Source organism: Lagopus leucura, unplaced genomic scaffold (assembly GCF_019238085.1).
Source record: "Lagopus leucura isolate 7727_CA_CO unplaced genomic scaffold, USGS_WTPT01 256-1_obj-0_obj, whole genome shotgun sequence".
Lineage (NCBI taxonomy): Eukaryota > Metazoa > Chordata > Aves > Galliformes > Phasianidae > Lagopus > Lagopus leucura.
This window is the reverse complement of record NW_024962620.1, coordinates 32,047-45,697: the sequence shown is the minus strand read 5'-3', so window position 1 is coordinate 45,697 and position 13,651 is coordinate 32,047. Positions and strand designations below refer to the sequence as shown.

At 64.2% G+C, this 13,651-nt stretch overlaps 2 protein-coding genes across 2 annotated transcripts in view; one reads left to right on the top strand and one right to left on the bottom strand.

Moving 5' to 3' along the window:
- The first annotated feature begins 416 nt into the window (after nt 1-416).
- Nucleotides 417-13,651, top strand: part of LOC122190714 (dedicator of cytokinesis protein 2-like) — a 32,001-nt gene continuing 18,766 nt past the window's right edge. The window contains exons 1-5 of the mRNA XM_042890805.1: nt 417-730; nt 994-1,100; nt 1,868-1,995; nt 2,147-2,191; nt 4,568-4,663. Of these exons, the coding sequence (XP_042746739.1) occupies nt 420-730; nt 994-1,100; nt 1,868-1,995; nt 2,147-2,191; nt 4,568-4,663 (687 nt within the window). The 5' untranslated portion in view covers nt 417-419. The remainder of the gene's footprint in view (nt 731-993; nt 1,101-1,867; nt 1,996-2,146; nt 2,192-4,567; nt 4,664-13,651) is intronic.
- Nucleotides 6,972-13,080, bottom strand: LOC122190713 (basic proline-rich protein-like). The gene is given in 4 exon segments (XM_042890804.1): nt 6,972-7,152; nt 9,017-9,091; nt 11,683-12,872; nt 12,874-13,080. Coding segments are annotated over 4 exon segments (1,653 nt in total).

The following is a 13,651-nucleotide window of genomic DNA, read 5'->3' as shown; positions in this document are numbered from 1 at the left end:
CAGCACGGTCAGATCCCCACGGTGCCTCCCACAGCCGTGCCCCATTGCTGTCCCCACGGCACACGGCCCTTCCCCACAGCTGTGCCTCTCTGGCAGAACCTCTGACCATCGGTTGTGGTTCCATCACAGAGGGTGCAATCAATGCAGAATTAAGGAGTGGCAGAAAAATTAATGTTAATCGGCCCAGCTCGGCTAAGCATGGAGGTTAATAAAGAAATCAAATGTAGGAGATGCTTGTTCTGAAGCTGTGAATGTGACTGAATGAGATAACCAAGGCAGCGTGTGAGACGAGCAGCGGTTCAGCTTTGTACAGTATTCTGGTTTAAAATTAGAGTGGTATGAATGCATTAAAAGAACTGCTTTGTAATCTGTTTAATATGTATCTCCTCAGTAGAGAAAAGGGAAAGAAGCAATTAGGGATGGAGAGGCATCCTGCAGGGGTGGGCATTTCTTTGGGTCAGAGCAGCGCTGCTGTGCTGGGAGCATCCCTGGGGCCATTGGAAACAATGACTGCTGTTGAAAAGATGGCAGTGATTTTGGGTGCAGGGTGTGGGCAGCGCAGTGGTCACCGCCCTGTGTGTTTGATGCCTGTCTGTCCGTCCTTCTGTCCATCCACGCTGCCCCACGGGCACGTGGTCAGCAGCCTCATCTCTGCGCAGGGAGCAGCCCTCAAGTATCTGCCTTCCATCCTGGAGGACGTCTTTGGGATCTTGGATGCCTCTATGTTGGGGTAAGTGTCCCGGCCCGCAGTGATACCCACCCCAGCCCCCCCAGGGTGGGCAGTGCCTCTCAGGCCCTTCCCGTGCAACGTGGGGATTTGGCTCAGTGCTGGCAGGGGTCAGCGGGGGGCAGGGCAACGCTCTCCTACTGCCTTCTCCAAAGGAAAGGGGTGGCAGCGCTTGGGGCCGCAGAGCAGCCTGGCCTTGGCCTGGCCTTGGCCGGCTCCCGCAGCTTGATGGTTGGTGCTCATTGATTCTCCTATCTGCACGGCAGGCTCCTGCTGCGCGACTTCATCGGCAACCTGCAGCCCCAGCGCCTGCTGAGGCAGAAGCTGCAGTCCCTGACCGACATCGTCAACAGCAAAATCTTCCAGTCCTACGGTGAGAGCAGCGTGGGGTCCTGCAGCACAGCTCGGCCCGCGCTGCTGAGCACAGCACAGCTTGTGTCCCCCCACCCCGCTGCCCCCCTTTGCTCCGGCAGCACCGAGTTGTGCCTGCAGGACCTGAGCTCCCAGAGCTGCTGCCAAAGGCCGCTCGTTGCCGACGCCTGGTGCTGTGGTACTGAGCTCCAGGAACGGCTTTAAAACGTGTTGCAGAAGGAAATTGGGCCTAGAGGGAGGAAAGGGCTGTAGAGGGGTGGCAGCGGTGATTTTCAGGGTGAGGATGTTGGTGGTTTGCTGTCCAACGGGAAGGATGCTGTGTGTGGTTCCACAGCTCACGCTTAGAGCCGTGGCACCACTGAGGTTGGAGAAGGCCCTTAAGACCATCCAGTCCAACTCTTGATAGTAATACAGGTGGTGATTAATACAGGCTTGTTAAGTTTTGCCTGCAAGGAGGAAGAGGCTGCCAGAGCACGGCTGTAAGGGTATCTCAAAGCTGAGCAGTGCCGTGTGGAGGCAGCGCTGGCCGAGCCCTGGCAGCCAGGGGCTGTTTGAGTGAGAAAGTCTCCATCTGTTGAGTTAAACCCAAAGCACCCTTAGCAGAGCAGCACTGCGGAGTCGCAGAGCCTTTCTGTTAGCATTTAAAGTCTTTCCAGAACTCCAGGCTGCGGCCCAGATGCTTTGCGCTCCCTCCGTGCTCTCAGTCCCTCTCAGTGTGGGGAGCTGTGGGTGCCCTCTGCCAGCCCCACACCTCCACCTGCCCCACAGAGTGCCGGGATCTGCTGCTGCGCATGGCCGTGCCCGTCCTGCAGGACCTGATAGAGAGGGGTGAGGAGGAGGACACCTGCGTTGAGCTGCTCAGCACCATCCTGGAGGTGCTGTACGCGGCCCAGAAGGTAGCGCCCAGCTGCTCCGCTGCTCCCTGCTCTCTGTGTTGGCTTCACCTCGGAAATACGTCTGGCTGCTGTTCGTCACAGGGGTGGCTGTGGGGGGACTGCGCCGGCCTTGCGGGCTTTGCGCTGATTTGCAGCGCTGTGTTTGTTGCAGAGAGCAGAGGAGGAGCGGCGCAGGGAGCGCGGCGACTCGGAGCTGGTGAGTGGGGTGTGCAGGGGAATTTGGGCACCCAAACCTGGGGGGAACCTCGTGCACCTCCTGCCCAGAGCAGGACTGCGGTGTCTCCTGGGGTCGGCGCACGGACCGATGGAGGAGCCTCCTGCAGCAGTGCCTGAGGGCAGGGGGCTGCAGGCTGTGCTGCGAGCCCTTAGGGCCCACACCAGCTGGCTGTGTGTACGGGGACGATGCTCTCCCAGCGGTGCTCTGTGCCATGGCCTGTTTTCCACGAGGTTTTCATTACTTCTCACTGCAAGGAGTTCCCTCAGTGAGGCACTGCAGGTGAGGCGTTGTTCTCTTGACCCACGGCACTGACTGAGACCCTGCTGCTGCTCGGGTCTCTGCCTGCCCAGACAGCCCTATAGCTGCTCCACGAGACCGTAGCATCCAAACAGTTCCCAGATCTGCTGTGGTGGGTGATGAGGCCAGCCCCCCCCACACCTCCAGCAGTGTCTGCCCTGAGACCCACAGTGCTGTGAGCGTGCTCTGCGCTCTGCTTGGCTGCACTGGCTGTGGCACAAGGTACAAAGCAGCCAGGCTGTGCACTGGGGCAGCTCTGGGGCTCGGGATGCTGCAGCCACGAAACCTCAGCAAGTTCAGCTCAGCTGCAGCGCCAGGCTGATGCCTTGAGTGCAGCTGTGCCCGTGCCACAGTGGTTGTGCCCTGTCCTTTTGCTGCACGCCACCCCACAGCCCCTGAGGCCTTGTCCTCTGCCATCCTGCAAGCCTTTGGGGCGTCCTGGCAGCTCCTGGTGCTGCTGTTCCTGCAACAGTTTAGGAGAGTGCAGAGAGCTGTGCTGCAGCTCAGCAGGACGCTGCCCCTGCCTGCTTTCCTATGCTGGCAGCTGTGCCTGTGCCGTAGCCTAGGCTGTGTCTGGGTGCCCTCCAGGTGTCTGGGACCCCCTCAATGTGTCCCGTGATGCAGCAGTGTGTCACTTTCGGAAAGCTGACCTCAGGCACACAGCAGAAGCACTGAGACACCCTGCAGCACTTTGTTGCACTGCTTTCTTGCGGGCATCTCTGAGATTTGAGTAGGATTTCCTACAGGAGATCTCCTCACTACATCTCTGCATTGGGAACAAAGTGCTCTTGTGCTCATATGACATCCACCTGGGGCTGCCAGGGGCCAGCGTGTGCCTCGCTTGGAGGACAGGGACAGAAGGCAGCAGGCAGCGAGGGGACACTGAGTCTGAGATGAAGGCAAAAGCTGCAGCAGGTACAGCTGGAGTGGGACTGAAGTTGGGTGGCGGGGATCGTGGCTGCCACCAACTGCACTGCTCTGCATCCCTGTGTGGGGACGGGCACAGCCAGGTGCAAAAAGAGGAGATGTGCATGCTGAGGATGCAAGCTGAGAGGCTGCTGAAAGGATGAGGTCCTTCCTTTCATGCAGTCCCAGTCCTGTGCTGGGCAGGAGGTGCACGAGGTTCTCCCCAGTGTTCGGGTGCCACTCTGGGTCTGCTGTGCCCAGGGTCAGTTGGGATTTCTGCACTCCGAGGTTTCAGTGTGCAGTTGGAACAGTGGGGATTTTGAGCTGCTGAGCGGAAGTTTTGGGAAGGATGAATGGATGAAGGAGTGAGCGGAGCCAGCTGGCACAGGAGACACAGGCTGTGCACAGGGGAGCAGCTGGGGGAAATCTCATAGAACCACAGAATCACAGAATGGCCTGGGTTGCAAAGGAGCACAGTGCTCATCTCATTCCAACCCCTGCTGTGTGCAGGTCGCCAACCAGCAGCCCAGGCTGCCCAGAGCCACATCCAGCCTGGCCTTGGATGCCTGCAGGGCTGGGGCATCCACAGCCTCCTTGGGCAACCTGTGCCAGTGCCTCAGCTGAAGGTGCCCCAGTTCTGCCCCTTCCCAGCACTCTGTGGGAACTGTGTGGCAGCCACGGGTGTCAGAGCTGCAGCTCAGGAGCACGGAGGCACAGCCTGGGTTGATGTGTGCTCCTTGCCCTGGGCTGTGCTGTGCCCCATGGTGAATTCGGGGCCTCTGCTGGCACTGCCAGTGCCACCAACCCCAACGTCTCCTGAGGGTGGCTCTGTGTTACACATCCCAGCCACCTCGCAGGAGCCAGGGCTGCCCAGCAGCGCCGCAGGGCCCTGCTGAGGGCATGGGGACGGTTCCTCCTGTGCCCACACGAAGAAAAAGCCCTGCCAACTCTGCAGCTTCCAGCAGGAACCGGTGCTGGGGCTGCTCTCCGTGCCAGCAGCTTCTGCTCATCGGGCTGCAGCTGCCTGTTGCTCTCAGGGGCGCTGCGTTGGCACGAGGGCTGCCCCCAGCCTGGCTTGGGGTCACCTGGGGAGATGCGCATCGCCCGCACCCCACTGCACCCACTGCGGCCATGACTCCCCGCGCCTTGCAGGTGAAGGTGAAGAGGCACGTCCAGCTGATCCTGGAGCGGCTGCTGCACACCGTGAACCGGAGGGTGATCGTCCTGGAGAGGGACAACAACCTCAGGGTGAGTTACCACCGCCTGGCCGGGCGTGGGACGGCTCCGCCGCTCCGCTTCCATGGGGATGAGGAAGTGAGGGAAGGGCTGCGCGGTGTGGGGATGGGGAGCAGGTGGCAAATGTTCCTCGGCGGTGCCGTGGTGTCTGGCAGCAGCTGCTGGGGATGGGTTTGTGGGTATTTAACGCAGCAGGATGCACGAGGAAGCCCAAAAAAGGAAGGAGGAAATGCGGCAGAAGCAGGGCGGAGTAGGGGGAGCGCTGGGAGGAGCGCGCAGGGTGCTTGCGGTGCAGGAGGCTCGTCTGGAAGCAGATGCGGGGGTTTGGGCTGCATTCTCTGGAAAGCAGTGATGGGACCCAACAAACGTTCCTCATTTTACACATGGGAGCAGCACGCTGGGATGCCCACCTCGTGCTGAGCTGTTGGCAGGCTGCAGCACGGCTGAGGCTCTGCGCAGCGCAGCTGCACCGGGTGCAGTGGTTTCATCATGAGGGAGGAGGAAACGTGCTCTGTGCAAGTGTGACCAACCAGGCTGTGTGCAGCAGGCCGGGCATGTGGCTCTGGGCTGTGTGGGGCAAGGGGAAAGGTCTGGTGGCATTTGGGGTGCAGTGCTGTGGGGCCCTGCCATGCTGTGTCATCCCGTGCCGTGCCGTGCATCATGCCTAGGGAGGTTTTGGAGCAAACCTGTAGTTCTGCCATTCCGTGCTTGGCTCTCATTCATAAATACGTGGCTAAACCAAGGTGCTATGGGCAGGATGGGACCTTCCTTCTCACTGGCCATGTGCTGCTACTGGCAGAGGGGCCTGCCTGCTTCAGGAGCCATTCCAGACAGCATCTCTGTGCTCTTGGAGTGACCCCACTGCTGAGATGGTGCAGGGTGCCGTCCCTCCTATACATCTGGCTGCAAGTAGCCCTGTGTTGGGCTGTGTCAGACTGTGCCAGACTGTGCTGGGCTGTGCTGGGCTGTGCTGGGGCTGCGTTGGGCTGTTTAAGGCTGTGCCAGACTGTGCCAGCAGTCTGGGTGGGTGGGCTCTTGCTGGTTGTGATTCAGGTGGATTCAGGCAGGCGATGCGTGCTGGGTTGGGTTTGGTATCATCTCGCTTTTAGCCTTTGTTCTCAGAATGCATGATTCAGTGCCAGAGGAAGCGAGAGCAAAAAAAGAGCTGTTTGAAGCTACCTGTGGGGCTGTGACAGAGATAACGAGCAGCGCTGGCTGCCGGAGCACGGCCTGATGCGCAGCGCGAGGAGATGGAGGGCAGTGCTTTGGCTGAGCCTCGCTCTGGCCCTGCTGTGCTCCAGAAATGCTGTCTGGCAGCTTTCTCACCTTAGTTCATCCCTTTCGTGGTGCTGCCACAGTCCCAGGCTTCACCCCACTGCTTGCAGCCCCCAGCCGGGCTGCTGCTGCTGCTGCTGCTGACCGCTCTGATCCAGAGCCATCGTTACATCGATGCTGAGCTGCTCCTTTTGCAGGTTGGAATATTTGAGCTGCTGAATTCTGCCCCCACGTAATCAGCTGGTGCATCCTGCAGACGGGGGCCTGGCCTGACACAGAGCGGGGGGGGGGGGGCAGCTCCTGCCCTGGGCTGTGCAGGGACGGCCAGGCTGCAGGGTGACCCCAGCACACAACGGCCTCAGTGGGCAGAGAGCAGCTCGGGGAGGGGAGGCGGTCTCTCATTGAATCAGGAGAGGCTCAGGTTGGATGTCAGCAATAATTTCTCCTGCAGAGCGGTCGGGTACCAGCACGGCTGCCAGGGAGTGGGGGTCACCATCCCCAGAGGTGTTCAGAACCACAGAGATGTGGCACTGGGGGGACAAGGACAGTGGGCACAGTGGGGTGGAGCCGGGCATCTTGGAGGGCTTCCCCAACCTCGGTGACTGATTCTATGAGAGCAGCCACACTCCTGGGTCCCAGCCTGCCTGCACTGGGGCTCCTCTCTCCTGCCCTTCTCCACCACCCCTGGCAATGGGTGCAGGGCTCTCACGGTGCTCCCACTGTTCAGTGGGGTCTCTGAGAACCTGCTGGAGCCGCGGGGCTGCTTGGGGCCAGGATGGGATCGCAGCACTGATTTGGGGCCGGGCGGCAGCTTCAGCTGCGTCCAGAACAGAAGCGCACAGCCAGGAGAGGGTGTAACAAAAATAGCGTCTGCCTGGAATTTATTGGTTTCTCCATCAATACAGCCGCTGCTCCCCCCCCTCTTATTTACACGGGTTCTTCAGTACGTTAAACGGAACGGTTAAAAGTATAAAAGCTGGTGCTACCCAAACCCTAACGTCAGAGGGAAGGGAGAGGAGGCAGGAGCCGGTGTCAGTGCCGGGGCTCACAGGAACCAGAAGCACTTGCGCCGGGATTTCTTGGCGTCCAGCTTAGCAGGGGGCGAAGCCTCCTGCCGGGCGTGGGGGCCGGGCCCCGGTGCGGGGCTGCTGTGTGCCGCGTCGCCCTCCATGTGGCTCAGCACCCGCTGGAAGCGGCCCTCCTGCTGCCGAAAGTCGTGCTCCACGCTGCGGGGAGAAGGGGCGGCGTCACGGCGCTGCTGCGGCGCCGGGGGCTCGGCTCAGCCTGCGGCCGCTGCCCCCCACCGCCTGCGTGCAGCGCGGCTGTGAGTGGGGTGGGGGCCGGACCCGGGCCGGGGGCGGCTGTCGTATCGTGCAGAATCGTGTCCTGCCCACACACGGCACCGCGCTGCACCCAGTGGGACCCTCAGTTCTGGAGGGACGGACGGACAGACAGCCCTGACCCAATGGCGCTTCCCCTTTCATTCCTAGCGTCAAAGCTGCTCTCAGAGCTGCCCCTGGCTGTGGCTCCCCATCCTTTTCCTGCCGTTCCATCCCCTCACCCAAGCTCCGTTGCCTTAAACACCAAATGCACCAAATCCCTCCTGCAGAGCTGAGCCGCTGCGTGGGCCCTCCCCGAATGCCCGGAGCTCATCTCCTGCACCCTGAGCTGGTGACACTTTGGCACCGGGTACTTTGGTTTTGTGCAGCGGGGGCTGAGTCCCAGCGGTAGGAGTGCAGCAGCACCGGGCTGAGGGGCGATGCTGTGCCCATACCAGGAGGGGCCGTGCGCCCTGCGGGTCTGCTGCAATACGATGCTTTGAGTATCGACCTGGCCGGGGTGGGAGCCAGGCCCCCGCCCCAGCTGGGGAACAGCTTTGAGACCCATGAGAGCCTCTGGAAAGAGGCTGTACAAAGCGCTGGGGTTACAGACCCCCACTGCCCTCGCGCCCCTGAGCCCGGTGCAGCCACAGCACAAGGAGCCGGGGTGAGAGTCTGAAAACAATCCCAATGCAAGGCACGGGGACACCGTTGGTCCGGGTAGGGAAGGAGGGGACGCATCACCCACCGGCACCACCACTCTCCTGCACGTCCCCGGACCCCCCGCTGTCCCCGCAGCAGGCAGGGCGCGGGTGGCCACGTGCTGCGATGCTCCCTCACCCGGAAAGCACTTCCATCTCCGAGCAGCCACCTCCCATCACATCAGCGAGGTGCTGCCGCCGACACCGCACGTGGCTCTGACAGCCGCGCAGCACCCCGTGTCACCACACATCACGAGGGCAGCGTTATCCCCAGCTACCTCTAGCAGAAAGGGCGAGCTCGGACAGACGGCCGAGTGCCGGGCTGCACGGGGAGCCGCTCACAGCGCAGCCGCCGTCCTGCAGCCCCTTCCCGCTGTGCTCTCTGCCCACCCGTCTTTGTTCTGCTCACCCGACCACCGCCGTCCCCCGCAGCCGCGTGCAGCCCTGCACAGCCCCGTGGAGCTGCCCCCGTCCCGCCGCCCCCCGCTCCGTTCCCACCGTGTCCCACCGGAGCCTTTTCCCCTCACGTGGAGGCAGCGGAGCCCGGCGGGAGCCCTCAGCAGGACCCTCCTCCCCAGCGGTGCCATCTCTCCCAGCCGCAGTGCCGCATGGAGACAGCCTCGTCAGACCCAATTAGCGCTGACGGCCCCCACGAGCTACCGCGGGGAGTCGGCTCTGGGCTCGGGTGGCAACGAGCCGCCACCGAGAGGCAGCGCCAGCAGGGCCCGGCCGTGCGAGGGGACGGAGCGCGGGGAGGGGGGCGGATCTGGGGCACCTCCAGCCCCGATGCGGCCGAGAAGCGCGCCCTCCGCCCACGGCGCTGCTCAGCGCCGGCTCTGAGTGCATCACCGCTACCGGCGGGAGCAGCCGGTGCACAGCGGAGGTGCCGGCGGGGCTCCCGGATCACCCTGCACTGGGACAGCGCGGGGACCCTGATGGCACCGCACCACTGTGCGTCCCGTCCTCGGGCTCAGGGAGGCGCTTCTACTACGAACAGGGAGCGCGGCGCCGAGTGACGGGGGAGGAAACGAGTGCAGGAACTTCCCCGGGGCGGCAGCGCTGCCCCGTACCTGTAGATGATGCAGGCGCAGTCCCGGCACGTCCCGCAGTTGGCGATGTCCTGCCCCGTCCGGTACGAGTGCCGCCTGCAACAGAGCGGCAGTGCAGTCAGCCGGGAGACCCGGACCCAGGGCCCTCCTCTGCGCCGGCACCGCGGCCGGGAGCCAGGGATGCAGCTCCGCTCCCAGCCCCGCTCCCCGATCCCGGCTCTTCCCCCCTCCTCCCCATGCAGTGCCCTTCGGAGCCGTGCCGAGCGCGGTGAGCACGTTTCTCACTCGGTCGCAAACCAGACGAGCGCGGCAGAAGCCCCGAATCCTTTGCACGCCGTCAGCCTCATCTCATCACCACCCCAGAGCTGCACCTCGTGCCCAGGGCCGTCCCAGGACACCCCACACACGGCACGATGGGGGGAGTGGATGGCGGGCAGTGTGGGGTCTGTGTAGGAGCACCGCAGTGCCCAGCGGTGCCCAACAGATGGGCAGGGGGAGAGGTGCCAGCCTAATCACCAGCCTACGCTGGATTTATCTTTTTTTTTTTGTTTTGATGTTTTTGTACCAAAGCATCCTCCTCCTCCAGGGAAGGTGCATGGCACTGAAATAAAGCAGAGCTGGCTGATGAGCCCCAAAGGTCAGCTCAGCCCCAGAGCCATCCATCCTCCTCCAGATCTCTGCAGATCCTCTGCCCCGCGCGGCCCCACGCAGCACCAGGCTGATGGTTGCTGTGGGAGCCCAGAGCTCCGTGGGCAGCGCCTCGGGCACTGGGGGGAAAGCGCCCCAATAAAGGCGTTTGGGCCCCCAGCAGATGCCCCCTCCCCACCTCCCCTCAGGCAGCCAAGAAAACACCCCCTGTCCCACAAACCCGTCACATTTCCCTGCTTAAACCGTTTCCCTGTTCCTCGACCTTGATCACGGTTGTTCTCAGCCCGCAGAAACTGGGTCTCGTAGTGCACCAAATTGCACCTTGCAGTTGGGATTCTAGCGGCACATAAATTAGATCAGGATACCTTTTATATACATACATTGAAAGCATGGAAATATGCGTGTGCACAGCCGGTGCTCTGTAAGTGGCACTGTGGGGGATGCGGGGATGCTGTGGGGCACTGTGGGGCCGGTGTGTGCAGCCCCAGGGCCACCCCTGACACTGACCCACAGCAATGGGGCCAAAGGAAGGACACTGGGATCACCTTTATGGGATTTCCTACTCCTCTCCTTGTATCTCTGGGCGTCTTGTTTGCTCATTTGACTGTGGCAGTCTATGGAGCTGAGATCTTAATTGAGCTGCCCACGGTGAAGCTCCATCAGCGTCAGCAGGCAAACTCATCCCGGCAGCAGGAGCGCGGCAGCCCTTCCGACGGGCTCAGCTCTGCGCTTCACAGCCAGGCTGTGGGCAGAGATGGCGGCGGGTGGGAGCTGCGCTGCGGAGGGGGCGCTGTCAGCCCCGTCCCGTGCACGACACACAGGGCAGCGGACCCTCAGCAGCCCTGGAAGGTGAGGGCCGGGCGGATGCTGCGCTGGGGAAGGGGCTCAGCGCCGTGCCGTGCTTCTGTGCTCGCTAACGCTTCTGTGGGATCCCCCATTAGCCCTGCCTGGGAGGAGGCACTTAGCGGCAGTTTAATTTGGTTAAACAATTAAGCGTGCTCTCGGGCAGGAGGGCCAGGGCTCCAGCAGGTGCCCATCTGGCAGGGCAGAGCTCGCGACGGGAGCCGCCCGACCGCGGTGCCAGACGCAACGTGCGCGCGGTGCTGTGCGCACAGCCGGCTCAGCGCCTGCAGCACCGACAGCTCTGCCAGTGTAAGGACAAACTAACGAGCTGCCAAGCTAATGAGCCGCCCCGTCGCAGGGCCTCAGGCTGTTCCCACAGTGTGGCTGCAATGCCACCTACAGCCGGCGCAGGTCGTGGTCCCCATCAGCGCCGTCACTGCTGCTCTTGGGCCACGTTAGACACAGGCAGTTCATTTGGCAGGTCATGTGTGCCAAACCCTGCCCAGCCCCACCGACCCTGCCAAGCCCTGCCAAACCACGGCAGACCGTGCCTAACCGTGCCAAACCTGACAAGTCATGCCAAATCCTTCCAAGCCCTGCCAAAACGTGTCCCCTGGGCAGTCCTCCCAGCACAGATGCCCACGCAAAGGCTCTGCTTCACTCATAGCCGAGCCAGCGAAATTCTCACAGGTCATTAAAGGGAACATCCTGTGCCATGGCCAGGGCAAACCAGACGGGCCGTGGGGCCTCTCCTGTGGTGCACACATGGCAGCTCAGAGACCGACCCCTGGATACGGCCCTACGCTTCCCAGGGAGAGAGCAGGCAAGAGGAGCAGTTTGCACCTTGTGCAGGAGGGCAGGCACAGCAGGGGCTGTCCACAGGGCATCTGCAGCAGCAGAGCCCATAGCTGGGACACACTGTGCCAGGTCTCTGCTCTCACTGACCGATGGGCACAGCAGAACCAAGGGGTCCCTGCTCCCCTCGTCCTCTGGCTGGCACAGGAGGAACAAGCCAAGGGTTGGCAGACCACTACGCCAAGTCACCGTGCCAAGCAGATCAGGATGGCAGCTCTGAGCTGCTCGGAGGGAAGCACGTCCAGAAGGTGACATGGCTCCCATCTTTGGCGTGGCCACCCCTACCATCACCAGACCCCCACAGAGCCCAAACCCCCCCAGACGCCGCCCCATCTACTCACCCGTCACGCTGGGCCTCCTTCTTCTCCAGGTCCTGGATGACGTCCAGCAGCACACGGATGGTTTGCTGGCTGGTCTCCAGCACTCCTTCCAGGGACTGCAGCTGGGACTGCAGGTCCCCCTGTGCCCCCTGTCCCTGAGATGTGTGGCCGTGCTCATCCCCTGCTGCGGCTCCCGGTGTCCCCTTGGCTGCCACCACCATCTGCAGCAGGTCCTGCACGTGGCGTAGCGTCTCCGATTGCTGGGTGCTGAGGCAGGGCTGCCCGTGCTGGGGGGGCTCCGGCGTGCGCCCACCGGGCTGCACCACTGCACTGACGCCGTGTGGGGGTCCCTCGTGCCTCTCCGGAGCTGCCTGCTCGTGGCCGGGCTCGGCAGCCCGCAGCTGGCTGCAGATGTCCTGCGTGTCCGGATGGCCGAGCGCGGCTGGCGCGGTCTCCGGTGTAGCGGTGGCAGAGCTGTGCCAGCCCGGCGCCGGTGGGACGGGTGCTGGGGTGCAGCAGGGCCTCCCCCAGGGCGAGCCGCAGAGCCGGTGCCGGGGTGGCGAGGGGTCGCGGGGGAGGTTGCCCTGAGCTGGCTGGTGGAGGAGGGGCGGCTGGCGGTGCCCGCGGGGCAGGCTGCGCTCCGAGTCGCTGCGGCCGAGCACACACAGCTCGGAGGAAGGCTGAGACCGGGCGCAGGGCACGGAGGCCGGACGCTGGGGGGGCTCCCGCCCATCCCGGGGGGTCCCGCCGGGCCGGGCGCAGGGCTCGGCGGAGCAGCTCCTGGCCGAGGGGGTGCAGCTGGCAGCGGGGCACCCGGCCGTGCCCGGGTACGGGGGGCGGGGATCCCTGGGCGGTGGCGGCGGCACGCGGCACGCTGCGGGGCGCGGGGCGAGGGAGGGGGCGCGCTCGGCTGCGGGCGCCCGCGGGGGAACGGCCCGCATCGAGGCGGTGGGCGCAGCTCCCCCCGGGCAGCGGGCGCTCCCCAGGGCGGCGAGCAGCCCCGTGTCCGCGGCCGCATCGCAGACGCTCCCGCCGTGGGGCCGGGGGGCCGGGAAGGGCTTCTGGAGGCTTGGGGAGGTTTGGATGGCAGCGCTGGCGCGGGCCTTCCCGGGCACGGGCAGCGTCAGCGAGCACGGCTGGGCCTGGGGCCAGCTGCGCCGCGAGGCACAGAGAGCCGCCGGCTCAGGGGGGGCCCTGGGGGGGGGGGCGGGGCCCGGGGGGGGTGGGGGGGCGGGGGGGGGGCGCGGGGGGGGGGCTGCCCTCCACCAGGTCCTTGAAGCGCACCTGCTGCGTGCGGTTGCGCCGGCGCTGCAGGCGGCTCTCGATGTCGGGCGAGTCGCGGTTGAGCAGCACCGAGCGCACCGTCATGGCTTTCTCCTGGCCGCCCTCGCCGGAGGGCAGGGGATCCCGGCTGAGCATGGCTCACAGCCCCGCCGCCGCGGCCCCTGCGCCGTGCCCGTCCCCGGAGCTGCCCGGGGCGGCGGGCGGCCTCATCCCGCACCGCCGCGCAGAGGGGATGCCGCGCAGGAGGCGGGCGCGGGGCTGCAGGGCATGCTGCCCACCTCCCGCACCTACGGCCCCCGGCACGCGGGCGGCCCGAGCGCCCCGCCCCGCATCGTGCCTCCGCGCTGGCAGCCCATGGTCCCGCCGACGTCCGCTGCGCTCAGAGCTCTCTGCGCTGAGCTACGCGGAGCTCCGGACGCCGTCTGGCCCCGTGCATGGCTCCCGGCTCCCTGACCTGCGGGGACAGAGAGAGGCGGCTGACCCGGCCCTGCGCCCGCCGTTCCTGCGGCCCGGGATGTCTCCCGCTGCCCCGCGGAGCTCCCGGCCCCCGTGCACCCTCCCACCCTCCATCCCGCGTGGCCATCACCAAACGCAAAGAGACAAGCTTTGATCTCTGGCACTGCCTCCTCAGCACAAAGGGAGAAGGGAAAAAAAGAAACCCCTTTAGCATAAACACGTTACAAGTTCACAGCTCAAATCAAGCAGA